The 17,220-nt window shown below is 39.6% G+C and overlaps 1 protein-coding gene across 8 annotated transcripts in view; it reads left to right on the top strand.

Annotated features, from left to right (window-relative positions):
• Positions 1 to 17,220, top strand: part of herc1 (HECT and RLD domain containing E3 ubiquitin protein ligase family member 1) — a 466,732-nt gene that overhangs the window by 232,781 nt on the left and 216,731 nt on the right. For all 8 annotated transcript variants that reach the window (XM_072553323.1, XM_072553316.1, XM_072553320.1 and 5 more), the window contains 4 exons: positions 1,057 to 1,233; positions 1,390 to 1,629; positions 5,093 to 5,176; positions 14,794 to 15,308. In XM_072553323.1, coding sequence (XP_072409424.1) covers positions 1,057 to 1,233; positions 1,390 to 1,629; positions 5,093 to 5,176; positions 14,794 to 15,308 — 1,016 coding nt within the window. The remainder of the gene's footprint in view (positions 1 to 1,056; positions 1,234 to 1,389; positions 1,630 to 5,092; positions 5,177 to 14,793; positions 15,309 to 17,220) is intronic.

Genomic DNA, 17,220 nt, shown 5'->3' on the forward strand with positions numbered 1-17,220 from the left:
TGCCAGAGTATTAAGAGTGAATATTGAGTATTTGAAATCACAGTAAAGGTAACTAAGAAACTGGTTTTAAAGAAAGTTAGCAAGAAACTTCAAGTGACCAGTAAAACAATTTGTTAGGTTTGTGGAAAGAGTAAGATTAGGCAGTGCAAAATGAGGGCCTATTACAGGAGAGAAAAATAACTTCTGGTGAAGAACGGACACATTGGAGAGAAACTAAGCTTGTTTCCCAGAAATATTTGGCAAGCAAGGGACTTTGCTGAGGAATTAAAATGAATTTGTATTATTAAAGAGGGAGCAGAGACAAGTGTCAGCAGCTGGAAGGCCCCAAAATACACAAAATCCTGAATGTTGTTGCCCTTTAGACTTTTCATTCAATATGCTGACTGATGGCTAGCCAGGCTGAAAGACAGTGGAATAGATGAAGCAACCAAAAAGATAATAGGGATCTTTGTTAGGGGTAGATTCTGTACACAACAAGAGTATGAAAGTTGTGACTATGAGGAGGCTAAGAGTGCAAAACTGGGAGATTGTTCTATAGTTCTTTCTATTGCCAAGCCAGATTTCCAAAGGCCTGGGTAGTTTGGTTTCCTGCTGTTCAATCCAAATTGATAAGACTTGAGTGCTTCTCAACATCACCATACTCATCCAGTCCCAAACAGCCACAGTTAACTGGAAGCAAGCACACTTGAGGTGGGTTGGAGTCATGGTACCCATTTAAGGATTTAACTCTTGCCCTTCTGCTATCTGTCCTATACGTTGGTATGGCTTGAATTATGCAAAATTATTGGAATCCTTTTAGTGTGGAAGCAGGCCATTAGGTCCATCCGGGGCATACTGATCCTCTACCTTGTGCCCATAACTCCTGCATTTCCTATGGTTAATCCACTTAATCTGCACATGCCTGGACACTGTGGGCAATGTAGCATGGCCAATCCACCTATCCTGCACATCTTTGGACTGTTCCTTTTTTTTTAATTTTAGTGTTGACATTCTGTTGCATTTTTATGTTTAATTCACTTTGGAAAATGTTTTATGATATGTTTTTACAACAAATAGAAACAAGGTGAAGTCGAGGAAGAGGATGAAAATCTCCCTGTCCAGGAAGTATCATTTGATCCTGAGAAAACCCAGTGTTGCGTGGTGGAGAATGGACAAGTTCTGACTCATGGTAGTGGTGGAAAGGGCTATGGTTTAGCATCAACTGGAATTGCTTCTGGATGTTATCAGTGGAAGGTATATTAATAATTAATGGAAATTTTAAAATACCTTAATATTAAGACCAAATGACTTTTGAATTGCGTCCCTATTTAAATGTGATCCAGTTTGACAGTGTCTTTTTGTTTTGTGTATTTGAATATCATCCAAGTACTTTCAAAATTTGTTTTCTAGTTCTATATAGTTAAAGAAAATAGAGGTAATGAAGGTACCTGTGTGGGAGTATCTCGCTGGCCTGTGCATGATTTCAACCATCGGACTACCTCAGACATGTGGCTGTACAGGGCTTACAGTGGTAATCTGTACCACAATGGGGAGCAGACACTCACCCTCTTCAGCTTTACTCAAGGAGACTACATAACATGTGTGTTGGATATGGAGGCCAGGACCATCTCATTTGGGAAAAATGGAGAGGTGAACTAATCTAAATATTCTCTGTTTGTTAACCCAGTTATAGCAAACCAGTTTAGAGCAGAAATTCTTCACTATCCACAATGTACCAAGGTGGATGTCTCTTTGATCTTGTTATGAGAAAAAGGGTCTTCTTACCCTGTTACAACTGATAAAGTGTACATCAGTTGATTCGATTTTTAGGTTTTCACTTTTTACAGGCACTTATTCAGCAAAATTAAAAACTGTCCTTACACAGAAGGAATTCAATTTAAACTTGTGAAATGCAGTGCATTCCTTATTACCTGTTCCAGCTGAATGAAGCTCTGATTTTAAACTATGTACATCAATGATAGAGCAGATATTTATGTTGAAGGGTTAACATGAAGATAAGTCCTTTGTTATCCATCAACTCTGAGTGTTAATGTATTTCTGGGTTTTCTTAGTTATCTTGGGAATGAATGACCAATTGACACAACCAAATTTATTTTAAAGCGTAATTTTTTAAAAATAAAGACTGTCAAATGAGAATTAGACTTTCAACAAAAAGCAAGGGCTGAGTTTTCTATATTGTTATGAACCACCTGGGGGAGGCCGTAAACCAAATTAATTAAATTGACTGATTATCAACAAGATTTTATAGATTTTACTGTAACATGAATTAGATTTGGTGCAACTTGCATGTTAATACAGCAAAGAGTAGTCTTCCCACAATGTGTTGACATCACTCACAGGACAAAATGGCATGATATGTTTATACAGTTTCAAAGTATGCTGTTCTTCATTCATGCAGTGAGGACTCAATCTGATAACAGTTAGCACCTTTGACTTTCATACTTTGATATCATTAGAAAGGCATACTTCTATTAATCATCTCACCTTCAGGTCAAGACAGTGTTGTTGGTGTAGCTTTAAGAGTTTCTTTTCAACTGACAAACCAATAATGCCCTGGTTCAATGTTTGATAACTTCTGGGAGGAAAAAACAGCTCTTTAGCATCTCCATGCTATTCAAACAACTTACCATATGTTAGAACTTTTGTATTCACCTGCCTCCTTTCTGGCTAAGCAGAAACCTAATCTTACTAAGAGTGAGTTTCTTCTCCCCAAGAATTCTCAGGGTCTCTCTTTCTGTTTCTGTGTGTTTTCTCTTTGTGTTCGCACCTGTTTCTTCACACTCCAGCATCTCTGCTTTTAACTCTCCTTTGTCTTTGTAGCTTTCTTTTAATGGTGATGTGACGTCTGGATTTAACTAACTTCTTCTTGGTACTGCTTCCAGGTAGAAGGTCACCAGATCTCAGACTAGTATTTATTCTCCAAGACAATTGCAGTTGATCCCTTTTGCAATTGATATAGATTTTTGACATCCTTTTCCGAATATTCTTGTAATCAATTAAATTTCATGGATATTTTGCAGAAATTATAAATTTTCTTATTGTGCTAATTCTGGGTCAAAGTTCATCACACACCCCAATTCTTTTAGTACACTTATGGACAAAGGGTGAAGGTAAACCATTGTCCTTTCAAGCATGTTCCACCATTCAATAAGGTCATGGTTGAACAAATTTTAACCTCAACTCGATATTCTTGCATATCTCTAATAATCTTTCATTCTTTTGATCACCAAGAATCTATCCATCTAGCTATCTCTGCATTTAAAATATTTAAACATACTGCAGCCACTACCTTTTAAGAAAGAGAATTTCAAAGGCTGACACAATGTTTTCTCATCTCCATTTTAAATGGGAACCCTTATTTTTATGTTATGCCCTCTATATCTGTATTCTCTCATCCTTTCAACCTTCATCCAGTCAAGTTCCCTCAGGATTTTATATGATTCAGTTAAGTCACCTCTGATCTTGCTAAACTCCAGAAGATACAGTCCTAGCCTGTGTAGCCTTTCCTCATAAGGCAATCCACTCATTCCAGCTATTAGTGTAGTAAACCTTCTCTGAACTGCTTCCAACACATTAACATCTTTCTGTCAGCGCAGTGACCAGTACTCTCCACAGCATTCCACACTGCAGTCTCACCGATATTTATCATGAAATAATAACCTCCCTCCTCTTGGCATTCAGTTCCCCTTGCAATAAGCCATAATATTCTATTAATCTTCCTAGTTACCTGCTGGCCTGGCGTACTAATCTTCTGTGATTTGTGCAGTAGGACACCCAGCTCCTACTGCAGCTCAGAACTCTGCAACTTCTCATCTTTAGATAATATGCTGTTTTATTCTTTCTGTCAAACTGGATAATTTCATACTTTCCCACATTGCACGCGATTTGCTAGATCTTTGCTCACTTGCTCACTCTTTCCCTTTGTAGGATGTTTATTTCTGCTTCGCAGCTCACTTTCTGACCTACCTTTGTGTGATCAGCAAATTTAGCTGCCATGCCTTGATCACTTCATCCAAATCATTAATTTAAATTGTAAAGAGTTGAGGTTATCACCACTCATGACAGCCTGCCTGCCTGCCTGAAAAAGCCAATCTTTTATCATGCCAATATGTAACGCCCTACACACTGAGCTTTTATTTTCTGTGGTAGCCTTCAGTGTGGCACCTTATAAACTGCCTTCTGAAAGTCAAAATGCAATATATCCACTGGTTCCTTTTTATCTACAGGGCAAGTTACTTCTTCAAAGAACTCCAATAAATTCATTGAGCATGATTTTCCTCTGATAAACTATGTTGGCACTGCCTGAATACCTTGAACTTATAGAGGTTTATAAAATCATGAGGGGCTTGGTTAGGGTAAATAGACAAGGTGTTTTCTCTGGGGTAGGGAAGTCTAGAATTAGAGAGGGAAAAGATTTAAAAGGGACCTTTCACATAGAGAGTGGTGTGCATATGGAATGAGCTGCCAGAAAAAGTGCCGCTGTTACAATTACAACATTTAAAAGGATGGGTATGCGAATAGGTAGGATTTTGAGGAAAATGGACCAAATGCTGGAAAATGTGACAAGTGTAATTTAGGATTTCTGGTTGGGATGGCCAAGTTTGATTGAAGGATCTGTTTCCATGCCTTATATCTCTATGACTCTATAAGTGCCCTATTATGATATTATAATAGCTTATCACATTTTCCCAATCCCAGATATTAAATTAACTAACCTGTAGGTTCCTAATTTCTGCTTTCCTCCCTTTTTCAATAAAGGAGTCACATTAGCTATTTTCCATTCTAAGCTTACCTGAATCTAGTGCTGTTTCCTCAAATGTCTGAATATTTAATGTAAAGATTTTTAAAAAACAAGAAATTTTCAGATAGTATTTCTGTTAATCTATTGCCTCAGCAAATCTAAGTTTAGATAAGGTGTGTACTACTGTTTTAATGATTTCTCATCTATATACAGTTCACTGGAAATTACTTGTGAAAATGTATCTTCAATCGTTAAAAAGTGAAAGGGGTCACAGAATCATCCATTAGTAATAGCTGCTGTTATTGATGCAATATACATTAACATATATCTTTCATCATATTTTCCTTCTAGGAGCCTAAGCTAGCTTTTGAAGATGTGGATGCAACTGAATTATATCCATGTGTAATGTTCTACAGCAGCAATCCTGGTGAAAAGGTGAACATTTCTTCTAATTGAGCAATCCCACTGAGAGATCAGTGTTTGAGCATAGACATTTTTTCTTATGACGTGTGCTTAATATGATGAAAACATGTCAAATTTCAAATTGATTTTATATAGTTCTTACCGGGTGTATTGCTGCAGACTGTTGTACTAATCTGTTTCGGTTAGTAGCAACCCCAAAATAACTTAGTAGATTTTCTAAGCTGTAAGGAACATCTTAATTCAATCCAATTGTTGCTAAAGAGGTTTGGATCAATGGAATGTAAAATGGGACATGTTGTCCAAGAAGAACTCTTCTCATTATAGTTTGTATCGTGCATTGGGTTCTAAATGCTAAAAAATTCCAAGTCATTTCATAAGAGAGTTATTAAACAATACTTTGCCACCTGGCTTCAAAAGATATTAAGATTGGTAACTGAAAATGGTCCAAAAATTAGTTATGAGGAGCAACTTAAAGGAGAACTTGTTTGGCAGAGGGGTTAATGAGACCTAGATAGATGAAGGCACAGCTATTGTTGTAACTGGAAATTGGGGATATCCTGATAATCATCTGAAGTGAATCCAGGTTCTATTTGGAGTTGCTATTGGACATAATTACAGAAAACTTTGGAAATATTTAGCAGATCTAGCAGAATTCCTATTTAACAATTGGAGTGTCCTGACTGAATGGATTATCTCATAATATGTCTGATTTTCAAGACGAAGGAAATGATCATTGACATCACCTTGCTTCTCCTTATTGTTGATGACTCAGTACACTGTTGATTCTCACCACACTACCTTCCTTCCAATGGCCTGACTCTCCCATTGCACTTACCTATGGGGTGACAATGCTGCTCCTTTAACAAGGTTATGATTGCCTTGTTTTTTTAAGAGAGATTATACGACACAGACACTGAAAGTCTTAAATTGAAGGGTTTTAGGGCCAATTTGATTAAAGCTAACCGATACTGCCTCAGGCAGAATGCTTGCAAGTTTTAAAAAAACACTTGTATAATGAAAGAGGAATGACCAGTTCTCTCAGGTCAGCTTTTCTCTGATTTGATTTGGTTTTTTGCAGTCTGGCTACTCACTGAAACCAGTCAGGCTGTGTTTGAAGCTGCTAGACCCAAAGACACAGGTCCATTCTGGTCTTCTCTCTCTGACATTTCTCCTGTAAGAACTTATGTTTGGTTGTACCTTTCGTGCCAAGGGATGTTAATGGGGATTGTTGCAAGTATTGGGAACAGCATAATTAAGGTGGGATAATCTGTTGGGACAGTTAAGTTTATTCGATATTCTGTTCTCTTTTGTTTGCGAGTCATTCGGTAATCTTGCAAAAAGTTTTGTTTTGTTTAAAACTAAGTGGTTTGACCAGTTGCATCCCTCTTGGGATATCCATGCTACACCTGCTTAAAACAATGAGCAAAGTTAGGGTCTGGGCAACGTTCTTGAAATGTTTTCAGGGGGTCGGGCCTGGTCCATAATAGATTGGGACTTCTTGCAGGTTTTGTTCTGTAGTTCCGATTTGCTATTAGGATTGTTGGACTCAAAGGCAGTGACTGGTAGGTGTTAGTGTCTTTTGTTCTGGGTATTGATTTCAATCGGTTTAAACAGTGCTTGCTATAGCAATAGCTCTTTCAGTCATCAAGAGTTTTCTGGGGTAGAAGAAATGACTTTGAGGGTTTTGCAAAAGGTAATTAAGGCCAAACTGCTGGAATTAGCAGACAAGCTAGAGTTGGAGTTACCTCCTTCTCTGAGGAAATGACATATAATTACAGTAATAGCTCAGCATTTAAATTTTCTGGAAATGGCATCAGTTGAAAATGAAGCAGCTTAAGTTAAAGGCAAACGACAAGGAAATGGCAACGGAAATGAATCAGTTTGAATTATGATTAAAAGCAGAGGAGAGAGAAAGCGGGAGAAAAGTAAAGAGAGGAAAGGAAGAATGAGAGGGAGTTTGTATTTCAAAGATTGGCTCTTATACAGGAGTTCAATAATCCCCTTTCTGAAGTAGTGAGAACTCGTGTAGAAGAGCAGAGAGTTAAAATGGCAAGATTAGCAGCTGAAATGGCTGATGATTATGAGTTGGCCCATAAATCAAAGTTTATCTTCCAAAATCAATTTCAGTCCATGAGGGACAGAAGTTCGTGAAATTGAGAAATCCTCACGTGGAAAGGGAAAGGTGGACCTTGGTGAAGATCATAAAGATAACTTGCCACAAGGTAAAAAAGAAACTCTTGAAAGAGAAAGAGAAGTTGAAAAGCTCTGGTGTTCTCACTGCAATAAAATAAGCCACATGAAATAATAGTGTTCGGAAAAGCATTGGAAAGCCAGATGTAGGAAAATAAGATAAGCCAGTGAATTTTGCTGGAATGGTAATGGAAAGCATGGTGGAGGCTAGAAAGCTGCACCAGAATGTACAAGCTAGTCAGAGGTTGGTTAAGGGGGAAGTGCCAGATCATCTTAAACCATATACCTGCAAAGGTAAAGTTTACGAACATAGGGCAGGAGTAGAAGATAAGAGGTTAAGAGATACAGGATCCTCTTAATCTGTGATGTTGAAAGATGAGGGGATATGTACCTCTGAAGGACTATTGACAGAAAAGGTGCTACTAACAGGAATTCACAGTGAGACAAGAAGTGCTCTGTTATGTAAAGTGAGGTTGGAGTATCCAGTGAAGAGTGGAGAATTCATGGTAGGAGTACTGGACAAACTCTCAGCTCCAGGAGTACAATTTGTCCTCCTAATGATACAGCTGGGTCACAGGTAGCAGTGGTCCATACTGTGGTTGAAAAGCCAGTGGAAAGTTAGGCAACTGAATTATCGCAGGACACATATTTCTGGACTGCACCATAACGTGGTCACTAAGTCACAAGTTGAAACAGGAGAGATCAAAGAGATAAGAAAGTTGAAGTCGAATTAGCAGCGACCCTGTTTGATTAGATGGTTGACACAAATGAGGAGCCAATGGATGACACAGCTGACATCTTTAGCTTACATAAATTAATTGAGTTACAGCAGAAAGGTGAAAATTTAAAGTAACTAAATCAAATGGCATACACAGGAAAAGAATGCAAGTGTATCCCTGAATGTTATTGTCTTAAAAATGATGTCTTAATGACGAAATAGAGACCATCACACATTCAGGCAGATGAGAAATGGGCCGAAACTGAGGCATTCGGAAGTACTAAGATAGGCTGAAATAAAATGTAAGAGAAAGTGAGGACTGCAGATGCGAGTGATCACAGTTGAGAGTGTGGTGCTGGAAAAGCATAGCAGGTCAGGCTGCATCGAAGGAGCAGGAGAATTGACACTTCATCAGGAATGAAGAAGGACTTATGCCCAAAACGTCGATTTGGGCATAAGTCCTTCTTCGCGGATGCTGCCTGACCTGCTGTGCTTTTCCAGCACCACGCTTTCAACTCTGAAACAAAATGTAGTAGTGCACGTTTGCATGATTATTGTCAATGTACTGTATATGGATGTTGTAGTACCCTAACAATTTGAGATTAAAGAGTTTTAAAATGAAGCCATCTTTCGATATTAATGGTTCATCTCTTTTTTAAGGGGTGTGACGATGCTACCCCTTTAACAAGGTTATGGTTTCCTTGTTTGTTTTTTTTTCAAAGAGCTGTAAAAGACACAGACTCTGAAAAATCTAAGTTAAAGGGTTTCGGGGCCAATTTTATTGTAGTTAACAGATACTGCCTCAGGCAGAAGACTTTCAAGTTTTAAAAATTGCACAATGAAAGGGGAATGGCCAGTTCTCCCAGCTCAGCTTGGTTCTGGGTTAATTTGGTTTTTTTGCAATCTGGCTTTTCACTGAAAGCAATCAGGCAGTATTTGAAGTTGCTGAACCCAAACAAGCAGGTCCATGCTGGTCCTCTCTCTGACATCTCTCCTGTAAGACGCTGTGTTTGGTTCTGCCTTTTGTGTCAAGGGATGTTTATGGAGATGGTTGCAAGTATTGGGAACAGCATCATTAAGTGGGGATGGTCTGTTGAGTCGGTAGGTTAAGTTATTTGCTATTGTGTTTTTTTTTGTGTTTCATTCAGTAATCTTGTCAGTAAATTCTGTTTTGCTTAAAATTAAGTGGTTTGACCTGCTGCATCCCTCCTAGAATATCCGTGTTACACCTGCTTAAAACATCTAGCAAAGTTAGAGTCTGGGCTACCTTCTTGAACTGTTTGTGGATATCTAGCCTGGTCCATAATAATGGCTTGTCGCTCTCTTATCCCTACTGATAGCCTAATTCTCACCCTGACTATCAAAACACGCTCCCCAAGCCTTAGTTAATTTCACTCTCGCTTCCACATTCCAATGCTTATCCTGCCTAGTCACCACCACACCACCTGAGGCTAATTGAAACCATTAATATTGCACTGCTGTCTACTGTTCCAAACACAAATTTGTCTCTTCTGCATTTGCCACAACTAGTGACCCTATCAGCAGAATTTATAGGAGTAGCAGTTCTTGCTGGTTATAGTTAACTGTTTGCCTGCGGAGTCAATACCATCAAACAGCAATAGTCCGATTGTAGTTGATGTAATTCTGGGATCTCTACCACCTTAGTATTTCATTATCAAACAGACTTAACAAACACAAACTTTCCTTTCAAAGGTGTTCTCCCTGTTTTTCATCTTGTTAATTGGTAGGTTCCAATTGCTGTTGTGCAAAAGAATTTCATTTGATGAACCATAATTATGGTTCCTTTTTGTAAGTTTTTTTTATTGTTGCAGAAATCAGCATTTTGTGAGAATGTAACATCATTGCACACTCACTTAAAGGGATTGTTACATTTGGGCATTCCAAAATATTGGGACATGCATTTCTGCCTAGATTTATTGCAGGACTTTCAATTGATCACGCAGGACAATTCAAAGGTGGCCACTGGGTGACTGGAAAGTTGTTTGTGTATATATGCTTGTGTGTATGAGCGAAATAGAAGTAGACGACAGGTTAGGCTGTGCAACTTTACTCATACTGCTGTGTAAGTACCTGGAAGTTCCAAGGGCAACTGGATATCTCTCTGCTATTAGAATTCAGGAAGAGGTTGGGCGAGTTAGTCGGCAACTAAATGTTGGAGTCAAGTCTACAGAAAAGTATTGAGAGCTGTAGTGTTTGGGGCTCAGAAGATGTGTGCTGGTATAGTTTAGCACAGCTGAGAACAGAAATTAAAAGGTTAACAAGAAGGATTTGCTTGATGCAGGTGATTGAGATTAGAGTTTAGAAAAGAAAATCCATGAACAGTTTGAGCTTAGTGAAGCTAGTGGCCAGTGAAAAGCTGATGTTGTACCTAAGAGTAAAGACTGGAATGAAAATTCTAGAGTCTACCCAGAAGAGGAGGAGGATGACCAGAAATGGAGCAATCATTGAGACAGTCTACAAAAGAGAAGTTCTTGAGACAGAATTTCAAGATTGTATTAGCAGAGATGAAGAATTGATATCCTTTGTGAATGGTAAGGCAGTTTGAAGAATTACTGTATTAACACTTGTGGGGAATTATTAAGAAATCCCTTAAGTTCTATATTGCTGGATTCTGCATTCAATGTTTTAAGTATACTGTGGGGTCCAAGATTGCAATTTGTTATTCATCTTTAAGACATTTTAATTCTGTGTGCGACAATATAATTTGTAAATGTATTGTTGATTATATTTCTGTTCTAGTTTTGTACAATATAGAACTGGCTCAAAGAACTGGAGGGTGGTGGTGGAGGGTTATTTTTCAGACTGGAGGCCTATGACCAGTGGAGTGCCACAAGGATGGGTGCTGGGCCCTCTACTTTTTGTCATTTACATAAATGATTTGGATGCGAGCATAAGAGGTACCGTTAGTAAGTTTGCAGATGACGCCAAAATTGGAGGTGTAGTGTACAGTGAAGAGGGTTACCTCCGATTACAACAGGATCTTGACCAGATGGGCCAATGGGCTGAGAAGTGGCAGATGGAGTTTAATTCAGATAAATGTGAGGGGCTGCATTTTGAGAAAGCAAATCTTAGCAGGACTTATAAACTTAATAGTAAGGTCCAAGGGAGTATTGCTGAACAAGTGCAGTGCTTGGAGTGCAGGTTCATAGCTCTGTGAAGGTGGAATCGCAGGTAGATAGGATAGTGAAGAAGGCATCTGGTATGCTTTCCTTTATTGGTCAGAGTATAGAGTGCAGGAGTTGGGAGGTCATGTTCGGCTGTACAGGACATTGGTTAGGCCACTGTTGGAATATTGCGTGCAATTCTGGTCTCCTTCCTATCGGAAAGATGTTGTGAAACTTGAAAGGGTTCAGAAAAGATTAACAAGGATGTTGCCAGGGTTGGTGGTTCTGAGCTACAGGGAGAGGCTGAACAGGCTTGGGGCTGTTTTCCTGGATGGATAGCATAAGTAGACAAAGTCTTTTCCTTGGGGTCGGGGAGTCCAAAACTAGAGGGCTTAGGTTTAGGGTGAGAGTGGAAAGATATAAAAGAGACCTCAGGGGCAGCGTTTTCACACAAAGGGTGGTACGTTTATGGAATGAGCTGCCAGAGGATGTGGTGGAGGCTGGTACAATTGCAACATTTAAGAGGCATTTGGATGGGTATATGAATAGGAAGGGTTTGGAGGGATATAGGCCGGGTGCTGGCCGGTGGGACTAGATTGGGATATCTGGCCGGCATGGACGGGTTTGGACCGAAGGGGTCTGTTTCCATGTTGTACATCTCTATGACTCATGACTCTATGACTCTAGTGCTGTTTATTCAAAATCTTTCAGTTCTGTAACTCTACTCTCTGTGAGTCCATTGGTTCTCTCACTTAGTCACATTCATTTTTTAAAAATCCCTACACTGTGGAAACAGTCCCTTCGGCCCAACATGTCCACAATGACCTCCAAAGAGTAACTCGCCCAGACCCATTCCCTATCTTACTATCCTATATTTACCCCTGACTAATGCACCTAACCTACATATCGCTGAACACTATGGGCAATTTAGCACGGCCAATTCACCTAATCTGCATATCTTTGGATTGTGTGAGGAAATCAGAGCACCTGGAGGAAGTCCAAACACACACTGGGAGAATGTGCAACCTCCACATAGACAGTCGCCACAGGCTGGAATCGAACCTGGGTCCCTGGCACTGTGAGGCAGCAGTGCTAACCACTGAGCCACCATGCTGCTCCATTCTTTAAACATAAATAGGTTCATAACCAAATTGTCACATAAACTTGGTAGTCTGGAATGGGGATATTAGCTACTTAGTATCAACATGACAGGTAGAAAGGTCCACTAAATAGACACTGATGCACTGGATGCTTGCTTTATGTAAGTATGAAGATAATTGTTTTTGGAACATTGGATTTGGTACTGAGTAATGAACCAGGTCAGGTGTTAGATTTGGATGTGGGTGAGCACTTTGGTGACAGTGATCATAATTCGTTGCATTTAGTTTAGCGATTAAAAAGGGACACGGGTTGGGCATAATTGACATGTGGAGCTTGTTCAAGGAACAGCTACTGTGTGTCCTCGAAAAGTGTGTACCTGTCAGGCAGGGAGGAAGTGGTTGAGCGAGGGAACTGTGGTTTACTGAGGAAGTTGAATCTCTTGTCAAGAGCAAGAAGAAGGCTTCCGTAAAGATGAGACGTGAAGGCTCAGTTAGAACGTTTGAGAGTTACAAGTTAGCCAGGAAAGACTCAAAGAGAGAGCCAAGAGGGGACATGAGAAGTCTTTGGCAGGGAGAATGAAGGAAAACCCGAAAGCTTTCTATAGATATGTCAGAAATAAAAGAATGACCAGAATAAGATTAGGGCCAATCATGGACAGTACTGGGAAGTTGTGTGTGGAGTCAAGGAGATCGGAGAAGTGATAAATGAATATTTTTCTTTAGTATTCGAAAAAGACAATGTTGTTGAGGAGAATACTGAGATACAGGCTATTAGATTAGATGGGATTGAGGTTCATAAGGAGGAGGTGTTAGCAGTTCTGGGAAGTGTGAAAATAGATATGTCCCTTGGGCCAGATGGGATTTATCCGAGAATTCCCTGGGAAGCTCGGGAGGAGATTGCAGAACCTTTGGCTTGGATCTTTGTCATCTTTTTGGACAGGAATGGTACGTGAAGACCGGGGGATAACAAATGTCACCTTGTTCAAGAAGGGGAGTGGAGACAATCCTGGTATTTATAGACCTATGAACCTTACTTTGGTTGTGGGTAAAGTGTTGGAAAATTTATAATTAATGTAGAAAGGAATAAGTTGATTAGGGATAGTCAACATTGTTTTGTGAAGGATACGTCATGCCTCACAAACCTGATTCAGTTCTACTACATCCCTTATTCAGTGACCAAACAGGTGGATAGGGTTAAAGTGGTTGATGTGATGTATATGGATTTCAGTAAAGTGTTTGAGGTTCCCCATGGTAGGCTATTGCAGAAAACACAGAGGCATAGAATTCAGGGTGATTTAGCAGTTTAGATCAGAAATTGCCTATCTGAAAGGAAACAGGGGGTGGTGGTTGATGGGAAATGTTCTGGAGTACAGTTACTAGCGGTATACCATAAGGATCTGTTTTGGGGCCACTGCTGTTTGTCATTTTTATAAATGACCAAGATGATGGCGTAGAAGGATAGGTTCATAAAATTGCGGATGACACTAAGGTCGGTGGAGTTGTGGAAAATGCCGAAAGATGTTGCAGGGTTCAGAGAGACATAGATAAGCTGCAGAGCTGGGCTGAGTGGTGCAAATGGAGTTTAATGCGGGAAAGTGTGAGGTAATTCACTTTGGAAGGAGTAACAGGAATAAAGAGTGCTGGCTAATAATAAGATTCTTGGTAGTTGTGGATGAGCAGAGAGATCTTGATGTCCATGTGCATAGATCCCTGAAAGTTGCCACACAGGTTGTTAGGTTTTTTAAGAAGGTGTTTGGTCTTATTGATAGAGGGATTGAGTTTCAGAGATATGAGGTAATTGTTGCAGCTGTACAAAACTCTGGTGCGGTCACATTTGGAGTATTGTGTACAGGTCTGATCACTGCATTATAGGAAAGATGTGGAAGCTTTGGAAAGGGTGCAGAGGAGATTTACCAGGATGTTGCATAGAATGAAGAGAATGTCTTATTAGAAAAGGTTGAGGGAATTGAGACTGTTTTCGTTAGAAAGAGAAATGTGGAGAGGTGACTTAATTGAGACATATAAGATAATTGGAGGGTTAGGTAGGGTGGATAGTGAGAGCCTTCTTCCTTGGATGGAGATGGCTAGAATGAGGGGATAATTGAGGGGTGACAGATATCGAACAGTTGTCAGAGGTAGTTTCTTTACGCAGAGTAGTAGGGGCGTGGAACGCCCTGTCTGCAACAGTAGTAGACTTGCCAACTTTAAGGGCATTTAAGTGGTCATTGGCTAAACATATGGATCATAATAGGATAGTGTAGGATAGATGGGCTTCTGATTGGTTCACAGGCTGGCGCAACATCGAGAGCCAAAGGGTCTGTACTGTGCTGTAATGTTCTCTGTTCTATGGAATTTGTTTTTTTTGAGCAATTAATTAAAATTGGAATCTACTGGGTTCCAGTAACATGAAGTGCAAAACAAAAATTGGCCACTTTTTCATTGACGATATGCTTTCTTTCAATCCTAATTGAACCTGATGACTTCTTTTGTTTCCAGGTTAAAATCTGTGAAGTGCAGATGCGGGGCACTCCAAGGGATCTATTACCTGGTGATCCTATCTGTAGTCCTGTAGCTACTGTCCTGGCAGAGGCCACTATTCAACTCATCCGTATTCTGCATCGTTCAGACAAATGGACTCACTGTATAAACAAAAATATGATGGATCGTTTGCAGAAAGTCAAATCTTGCATCAAAGAAATCAGCCAGAAATTAAAAAAGAGTCGCTCTGTGCAAAGTAGAGATGAACATGAAATAAAAGAAGAGAGTAAGGAGGAGGAAAAGAGCAAGTATAGCAAGCATGGTTTGGCAGAGCTGTCAGAAATCCAGCTGAGGACCCTGTGCACTGAGGTGTGGCCTGTACTCGCAGTAATTGGTGGTGTTGATACAGGTCTTCGAGTTGGAGGGAGGTGCATTCACAAGCAGACAGGGAGACATGCTACTCTTTTAGGCGTACTCAAAGAAGGGAGCACTTCAGCAAAAGTACAATGGGATGATGCTGAAATAACAATAAGGTAGGTATGATATTAATCTTTAGTGGAGCTGATTGTTTTTGTTTACCAGTATTTATAACGCATATGGCCATGCCTCTTTCTATCTGTTGCGCTTGTGTATAAATTATTTTTTTTTCTGTTGTCAACAGTGATTTATAGCAGATGTTGCTTTACGACATTTGAGGTTGTAACTGTAATGTATGACAGGAAAAGTGTTTCAGGAAATTCCATGCTTTTTAATAATCAAGATTTTAATGTAATTTATGCATGTAGATCTGTAAACGATGCATTACAAACAAATGTGTTAACATATTCATGGAACACGTGTTCCCTGTGACTGGTCATATTTAAAGCAAGTGCAATTTTTGAACCCTTATTGTCCCTAGTGCTTAGCACTGCTGCCTCACAGTGCCAAGGACCCTTTTGTTCCCTTATTTAAGAAAGGAAGCAGGGATAATCCAGTAAACTATAGGTCATTGAGCCTGATGTCTCTGGTAGGGAAGTTCTTGGAGAAGTTACTGAGGGACAAGATATATGCAAAGTGGAAGAAAATGGACTAGTTAGTGACAGGCAGCATGGTTTTGTATGGTCAAAGTCATGTCTTACCAACCTGAATGAATTTTTTGAAGAGTTGACAAAAATAATTGATGAGGGTGTGGTTTATATGGACTTTAGTAAGGCATTTTATAAGGTCCTACATGGCAGATTAGTTCAAAAACTAAAATCACATGAGATTCAGGGTGGGCTGGCTAGATAGATGCAAAACTGGCTGGGTGTTAGAAGACAGAGGGTAGCATTGAAAGGGTGTTTTTCAGTAACTAGTGGTGTTCCACAGGAATCAATATTGGGACCTCTGTTGTTTGTAGTAGATATAAATGATCTGGAGGAAATAGTGGGTGGTCTGATTCGTAAAGTTTGCAGAATGACATGAAGATTGGTGGAGTTGCTGATAGTACCAGCGATTGTGAAAGGATCCAACAGGATATAGATGGATTCGTAACTTGGGCACAGAAATGGCAATGGAGTTTAATCCAGACAAATGCGAGGTGATCCATTTTGGAGGGTCAAATTAAAGAATGAATTATTCTTTAAATAACAGAATTCTTTGGAATATTAACATACTGACTGACCTGAGCATGCAGGTCCACGGTTACCTAAAAGTAGAATTTCTCACAGTAACTTCTGTTTTTCTGGATCTGTACACTTACTGTCAAATTTAGTAGATTAATGATTATGACTACTAACATTTTAGTTGTTATTACCACCTCAAAACCCAGGCCTTTGTGTGACAGTATTGTCACAAATTGTGATTGGCTTTGAATATTGGTAAAGCCCCTGTTAATCAAACCCATTGTACAGCTGTTGATTAGATTAGATTAGATTAGATTAGATTCCCTACAGTATGGAAACAGGCCCTTCGGCCCAACCAGTCCACACCGACTCTCCGAAGAGTAACCCACCCAGACCCATTTCCCTCTGACTAATGCACCTAACACTATGGGTAATTTAGCATGGCCAATTCACCCAACCTGCACATCTTTGGACTGTGGGAGAAAACCAGAGCACCCGGAGAAAACCCACACAGCCACTGGGAGAATGTGCAAACTCCACAACAGCCAGTCGCCCGTTGCTGGTCCCTGATGCTGTGAGGCTGCAGTGCTAACCACTGAGCCACTGGGCCGCCCCAAATAGTGAGTCCCTTCATTTCAACTTGTGAATTAATTGGAGGCCATCATTGGAAAAATGGGAAGCCTGGCTCATTTTAAAAACAGTGTTATAAAAAATATAAGAACTTTATGGGGTCGATCAATTTTTTTAACTCATTCAGTTCCTTGTGTCTGAGTAATTATATCTTAAGTGAAATGTTAAAAAATAATTGAGATGGCAAATATTTTTACATGAATTATTTATTTTTCTAATTTATCTCATTGTT

This window comes from Chiloscyllium punctatum, chromosome 33 (genome assembly GCF_047496795.1).
Source record: "Chiloscyllium punctatum isolate Juve2018m chromosome 33, sChiPun1.3, whole genome shotgun sequence".
NCBI classification, from domain to species: domain Eukaryota; kingdom Metazoa; phylum Chordata; class Chondrichthyes; order Orectolobiformes; family Hemiscylliidae; genus Chiloscyllium; species Chiloscyllium punctatum.